The sequence below is a fragment of the Tachysurus vachellii genome, chromosome 26 (genome assembly GCF_030014155.1).
Source record: "Tachysurus vachellii isolate PV-2020 chromosome 26, HZAU_Pvac_v1, whole genome shotgun sequence".
In the NCBI taxonomy this organism is placed as follows: Eukaryota; Metazoa; Chordata; class Actinopteri; order Siluriformes; family Bagridae; genus Tachysurus; species Tachysurus vachellii.
In genome coordinates, this window is record NC_083485.1 from 505,001 (window position 1) to 512,500 (window position 7,500).

General features: G+C 41.4%; 3 protein-coding genes across 3 annotated transcripts in view; 2 read left to right on the forward strand and 1 right to left on the reverse strand.

The window, feature by feature from the left end:
* arhgap20b (Rho GTPase activating protein 20b) overlaps nucleotides 1-3,451 on the forward strand; it is a 20,089-nt gene extending 16,638 nt beyond the window's left edge. Inside the window, exon 15 of the mRNA XM_060863127.1 lies at nucleotides 345-3,451. Within this exon, the coding sequence (XP_060719110.1) occupies nucleotides 345-2,200 (1,856 nt within the window). The 3' untranslated portion in view covers nucleotides 2,201-3,451. The remainder of the gene's footprint in view (nucleotides 1-344) is intronic.
* Nucleotides 1-7,500, forward strand: part of LOC132841363 (uncharacterized) — a 266,572-nt gene that overhangs the window by 104,105 nt on the left and 154,967 nt on the right. The window lies entirely within an intron of this gene.
* The window catches only part of gpr83 (G protein-coupled receptor 83), a 2,864-nt gene continuing 1,126 nt past the window's right edge, over nucleotides 5,763-7,500 (reverse strand). The window contains exon 4 of the mRNA XM_060863720.1: nucleotides 5,763-6,800. Coding sequence (XP_060719703.1) covers nucleotides 6,329-6,800 — 472 coding nt within the window. The 3' untranslated portion in view covers nucleotides 5,763-6,328. The remainder of the gene's footprint in view (nucleotides 6,801-7,500) is intronic.

Below are 7,500 nucleotides of genomic sequence, written 5' to 3' on the forward strand. Positions count from 1 at the left end.
AGTGAAAGTTGACTTTTTTCTTTTAAAGAAAACTTCAGAGAATCTGAGCATCAAAACAAAGGGTTTTTTACATCATCAAATGACTGAGAGGAAGAGGCGGGACATTACTGTAGGGTCGGCCATGTTTTATTTTCTATAACAAAAGGTTTTTTTGAGCACTTCTCTTACGTGTGTTGTTGTATGATTTGTTGTAATAAATAAATGTTGATAAATAAATGGAATGTTAAAGAATACAGTTCTGAGGAGGAAAACTGATGCTGAAATCATTCTGCACTTTATATTTTGGCCAAATAAAAATTAACACCTTTTTTATTGTATTGTTTTTTTTTTTTTTTGCTAAATAGTCGACACACCCCTGCCGCTTCACTCGTCCTCAGAAGAGACAGATCTGGACTTTCTTCCTTCTCCTGTCCTCTCTCCGGATCTCGAGCAGTTCCTGTCACTGAACACTCTCTCCTTGAGTGGAAACAGGAACTTGTGCCCCTTTACACTTCCCACAAAAACCAGGGACGGCGGCTACAGCTGCAGTACGCTCGACTTCACGCCAACACACCCGAGCTCGCTCAGCCAATCGTGGGACAGGTGTCTTTCTGAGCCTTCCATGAGCTTTGACACGAGGACTCATTCCCAAGCCCCGCCCCATCCTCCTATCATTCGTCAATCCAGCTGTGACGGCGTCATGCACAACAAAATCACCCGATCAAAGAGCCCGGTGCTGCAGAGCCGCAGCAAAGCTGCAGGAAAGGGGCGCTATGCTTTTTGGAAGTCTCCGCAGTTTCCTTCACGTTTCCGTCATCCGGCTCAGCGATTGGCCAGCATGTCCAGTCTGTCTTCAGCGGCAACGTCGTCCCTCAGTTCACTGGAGAGCTTTGAGTGCGCCCCGAGTCCGAACGACGATAAGTCACTGCCGTTTTTGTTTGGCACTTCGGCCCAACTCCGGCCACTGACTCCGGAGATGCCGAAGAAGCTGTGGACTATGGCTTTCACTCAGGATGAACTAAAAGATGGAGACACGATTGGAGAGAGAGAGGAAGAGAAAGATGGAGGAGCTAAACATTTGGACGAAAATGAAGACAAGGGTAAAGCAAAGGATGGACAAATGACTGAAGTGGATGGAGTCATAAAAGAGGACAGAAGTGGAGTGATAGAGGAGGGAAATGGGGGGATGCAGGCAGAGGAACATGATGAAGGAATCTCACGCCACATGCTAATTGATAATGAGGACATGGAGCTGAGGAACATACAAAGTCCTTCACACACACATACTTGTCCTCTACACACCACACACACTCGCACACTGCACACACGCTTGCTAACAATCCCATCTAAACAGGTCAAAACCAGCAGGATGAAAATCTCCTTGTTCCCTAGCATGGGCTGGAAGATGTTCAAACAGTCCATGAAGGTTTCCGCCGAGACGGGAGGAGAGGCGGTTACCATGGCACAGGTGAACACACCACAAACACTGTTTTACGACCAGAATGTCAACCTTGTGCTTCAGTCGGAAGGAGGACGATGTAAGATTAGCGACGCTGAGGGTGCTTGTACATGTAATGAGGTTTTCATTAGCAAAGAGGCAGAAAATGATGAACTTAGCATTAATAAAACTGAAAACAGCGTCTCTCTGAGTGACGGTGAAACAGGTACCCAAACTGGAGTTGATGTTAGCCAAACAGCTAGCAACATTAGCACCAGTGATTCCTTTAACCAACGTGCAGCTGACTTTAGCCAGACCGTCCACAGCGTTAGCATAAATGCTTCTGCTAGCACAGACAACAAGATTAGCATTAATGTGAATAATTCTATTCAGACCAATGCTGGAAATGGAGCTAGAACTCCTGCTACGACTGACTGCATTGTTAGTATTAGCAATATAGGCTATGATGGTGACAGCACACACGTAATGCAGAGTGCTTCCACTAGCATGAGCCGTACAGTTAGCAATAGCATACTGGACTGCATTAGTGACATCAACTCTGTTTCCCATTGCTCAAGCCCAAGCCATGGTGTTAGCATTAACACAGTTAGCCACAGTGTTAGCATTAATCCAAGTAATGCTAATCAGGATGCAGAATCATCTACCAAAACATCACTCCGACAAACCATACGCATACGGCTACCAGCTACAGTATGCAGCAGTGTCAGAGCGTACTTTAGCCCCGCCCACACACTTGCACACACACACACAGACACTCAGTGACACAAACACACACACACACACACTCACACACTCACACTCACACTCTGCCCAAGTCCCAGAACAGGCCACAGTTTACTAGCTAACTATAGTAGCAGAAAGCTGCTTATCAATATGGTGGCGTTCCTTTGTTGTCTGTTAGCAGCTGATGCTAAGTCATTTTAGTGTAACAAAATATTGTATAAGTAATTTTCCAGCATTTCAGAGGTAAATGTGGACGTTCTGGATATTTCTGAGTCACTTTAACTCTCTCTGTGTCTTTATATTGTGTTCATATAGAATATTTAACATGTATGCTAGCTAGTTAAATAATTTCTTTCCTGTCTTTCTGTGTCCCAGCTGCCTAGCAACAGTGTTGTCTCAAGTTTAACCAATTAAAATGTATTGTGTTTTTGAATGAACCTAAAATTTATTTGACAAATATAAATATTTTTGTGAATAGGGTTAAAATCTAAAAAAATATTAAATGTAGTTAGCGCTTGTGTGGTGAAGTAAAAGTGGACAATAAACCTACAGAATCCTAAGTGTGTGTGAAGCTAATCACACTGATGAGTAATTCACACTTAACAGATTAACCTTTTTATAAATCTGTGTATATAAATGGAACTTTTTGGATTTTAATTAATGTAATGATTGCCAATAGCTTTATGCTAGCAAACTAGCAGCTGTGTAAACTTGCTAATGGCTAAGAACCAGAGCCTGCATTGTACCTGGTCTAGATTTAACTACTGAGGTTTTAAACACAAGACACTGTAATGTATTTATTTAATATTTCATACATTTCTGAGGTTTTTTTTTCCAAAATTGAACTGATTTATTCATCTTGTCTAAACTTGACATACTTTTTACACCTAAACACATTTATGAACACTGCGTGTGAGTGTTTGTGTGTTTGTGCATGTGTGTGCGTGTGTGTGTATGTGTGTGCGTGCTTGTGTGTATGTGTGTGCGTGCTTGTGTGTATGTGTATGCGTGCATGTGTGTGTGTATGTGTGTGTATTTGTGTATGTGTGTATGTGTGTGTGTATGTGTGTTTGTGTATGTGTGTGTGTATGTGTGTGTGTGTGTGTGTGTATGTGTGTGTGTATGTGTGTGTATGTGTGCTTGTGTATGTGTGTGTGTGTGTGTGTGTGTGTGTGTGTGTGTGTGTGTATGTGTGTGTGTGAGTTCTGACATCAGTGTCTCTCCGTGTATTTCTCTGTTTATGATTTTATACTTCACATTTTCACCAAATCATTAAAATTCATTCTAATATTTTTGTGTATGTTTTTTTTATTAAAGTTGACCAGGTTTGTCTGTCTATCTGTCCATGAAGATTATCATTCTGTCTGTATGCTGTCTGTCTGTCTGTCTGTCTGTATGCTGTCTGTCTGTCTGTATTCTGTCTGTCTGTCTGTATGCTGTCTGTCTGTCTGTATGCTGTCTGTCTGTCTGTCTGTATGCTGTCTGTCTGTCTGTCTGTATGCTGTCTGTCTGTCTGTATGCTGTCTGTCTGTCTGTATTCTGTCTGTCTGTCATTGGCTGATTACTCTACAGTCTTCACCTGTTCTTCTCACCAGAAGCTTGTAACTGGTGTTTAAAGCGAATCGCCTCATTACATCTTCTATCTACCAACAAATATTTTTCTTCTGTTCTCAGATCAGATGTTTACTAACTAAAAGCTTTATATTTAATACACAGCTTTTCTTCTCTCTTTTTATTGCAGCTCTCCCTCAGAACACACGCAGCCTGAAATGTTTTTCTGATTATTTTGTTTCTCATTTGTCTTTTATGGAGGTAAAAAATCGATGTTATTGTCAGCATGAAATGTTCTAAGTGAAGCCCAGGCTCCGAAAGTGCTGGGATGAGATAATAAGGTATAAAGAGTGTATTATGTTCCATTATGTGTGTTCTCCTTCACATCGATCTGGTGTAGTGAGTTCTGATCAGTGTAGTGAGTTATTTCTTAGTAATTACATAAAAATTCTAAAGTGATAAGGATTATATTTGATCATTAGCGTTATATTTAAGAGCTGCATTTCTCACACACTGGACCTCAGTTTATTAGAAAAATAACTTGATGGATTGATTAAATAACAGCAGACTCACGCTGTTCATTCAGATTTATGACTAGTATGACTAGAGAATGGGTTTCTTGAGGTTCACCGGAGCTCATTTTACATCTACATGCAGAACCCAGTTTTTTTGGAGCCGAGCGTCAGTGGGATACCGGTTTGTTTCTAAGAAGGCTTGATAAAATCCGAGAGCTGATGTGTGCTGATGAAATCCTTGAGGAAATGAAGTGGTTTTGAGTAATTTGGTGGAGTCCATCACTAGGTGACACCATTTCCACCATGAAGCCTGAGGGTGGTAGTGTAACAGTGTGGTCACAATTATGTGGACACCCAGTTGTAGATGACTACAGACCCACAGTTAAAAATCAATTCTATTATTAGTTCTATTTCAGACGCTGCACTGAAGGCATTCGGCCATCTTGTGTTCTGTGGTTTGACAAACACACAGATAAACTGCATCTTTAATGGAGCCGCACTCACACTAGAATGAACCTAACCTTAATTACCATGTGCGCCAAATTCCTGACTTGGATAGAGGCTAAAAACCCAACTAAAGAAAGGGTAAAAGGATGAAAATAAAATTAAATACATGTGAAGAAACATTCACACAATAGAAAGGGAAAAGGTGGAGCCATAACAGGAAATTACACAGAGCCATGATAATTAAAGGGAAAACACTTATCTGTTCTCTTAAATGTGAAGGTTCAGACAATTTTGTCTAGACAGGGTGGTTATAGAGGCGGGGCCACAGGGGCCCTGGCCCCTGCTGAAATCTGATTGGCCGCTGATTGGCCCCCGTTCCATCAATCGTTGACGAGAAGAGCAACCGGAGACTTTTTCACAACGATCACAGATGCAATTCCACCCCCAAACAATTGGCGGCACTCGAGCGTTTGAAAAATGAACGACTGCCGAAATGTATTTGCACCGTACTGAATAAATTATTTTGGGTACTTGAATGTACCCTGTACTTGGCCCCTGAATGTAAAATGTGGCCCCTTAATGGCCCCTGTTACAGAAAAGTCCTAGAACCGCCACTGATTCTAGACATATTAATTATAGAAATGATCTAATTTCTATAGCGGTACAAGATCATCATGAGATTCAGCAGGAGGAAGAGGAAAGCTGGCTGAAATGTTTTACTCCAACAAGACAAACTACAACACACAAGACAGAACTGAGAGAGATACGATGACGCAGCATGAGCTTTAAACATCTGCAGCATCAGCTGAACATTTCTGTCCTTCAACATTTCATTCTGAACTTAATTCAACAGAACTGGAGATTACATCAAAATAATGACTGGAGTGCGAATAATTCCTCTAAACACTGACAGTACAGTAATGTGTGATTAAACATCACAAAACTACAACAGCATCAATCCAGTTATAGAATTTATTACAAAAAATCACAACACAAAGCCATAAAACATCAACACATCATCACACAATAAAAATAGATCTATATGAGAGGAACTCTAATAATCTGATATTTACAGTAAAGATCGAGGCAGATGTTTGTTGTGTTCGGTGAGATTTGTTTCCCTGCTCTGATATAAATGTAGGGAAATAAATATTCTGCATTTCATTCATAAAAAAATAAAAAATAAAAAGCTCTGTGGAGATGCAGACAGGGTTCAGAGGCACAAGGACGACTACAGAAATTAATCTCAAAAAACAAATCAATAAACAACAGACGAATAAAGAGAGAAATACACAACAACTCAGTAGCACACACTCGTCCTCCTGCTCCAGTGCACGGTCACATGACCAACATTAACAGTGTAAACATGAATAGTGTTTTATTTTCACATCAACACCAAAACGAGGATTTCACAAACATGACGTTTATACCAGTGTTACACAAACCAGCAGAAATGTTGCTGAGGAGTTTGTAGAGAAACTGATGTGTCATTACATGTAATATACAGTATGTAGAATGATCCAAGACAAAATCTAAATATTCACTGATGCATTTGGGACAAAATAAGAAGGACGTAAAATATTCTGGATATTGCACCATAAAATGAAATAAAGATGCATGTAGTGTAGATGTAGAAGATAAGTAGATACGTTCTTCAGTTCTGCTGACTGCTGATTTTACCTCGGCCAATGAGCAGCAGTGATTTGATTTCAGCTCTGAAGTTGTGGTTCAGCCAGCAGTAGATGAAGGGGTTGTAGCAGGTGGAGCTCATGGCCAGCCAGTGGAAGCTGAAGTACACGCCGTTATTCGCCTGGATCACTTTACTAGACAGCAGAACCACGTAGCAGTTCAACGGGAACCAGCAGATGGCGAACACAGCCACTACAGCTATCATCATCTTCATGGTCATCCTCTTCCTCTGGCGGTGGGCGAAGCTCTGGGCCAGTGTCACGTCTCCGATGGCGTTGCGCATCCACAGCTTTTTGGCCATGACAACGTAAGCGATGGTGATTATCATCACCGGCAACACGTAGAGCAGGACAAAGGTGGCGAGGTCCAGGTACTTCCAGAAAAGGTCCGAGGGCTTCGGGAAACTGGGCAGACAAACCATCCTGATGTTCCCCTCACTGCCATCAGTGCGAGGTAGAGAAGGAAGAAGACAGAAACATTTTAAAATACAGAGAACTATGTGTGTACAATCCAAGCACACACACAGAACACTGACGTAAAGGTTGAACCTGAAACCATTAACAGTTTTTAGGCTTGTCTCTGTGCTGGAATGAGCACTTTATGAAGCTAAGAACCTTTTAACTGTCCTCAGATCTGCTGGAGCAGATTACAGGGAGCACATTGAATCAGCTGAAACTGTGTACTCTGAGTAAAAAGGTTCTCTCAGGTGTCCTCAGGGTCATTTTCTTTGTCCCTTGACCTGAGCTTTTCTGAGCAAGATGTGAAGCTTGTTGTTTTAAAGTAATTGGTGACTGAATGTTCTTGCTGTGACTGTAACGGCTTTGTTGCAGCATTAACGTGTTCCTACATGTGTTCCTGAGAGTTTAATCAGCTGTGTGTGACTATAGTAAGTATATCATGAACTTCACCGTAGGACCTTCCTCCTAAGGGACTTTTTTCTGGTAAGTATAAAATAAAGATCTCCTTCAGATCGGCTTCATGCAGCGAGGTGAAAATTACGTCCAATTTGTCTCACTCTAATGGACACCGCTATGCACTAACCACACTGGATATCTCCACAGATCTCTTACATCACACTGCTGCTGAGTTCTGCATTCTGATTGATGGTCAGGTGTTGATTAATTCTCTCACAGGTTA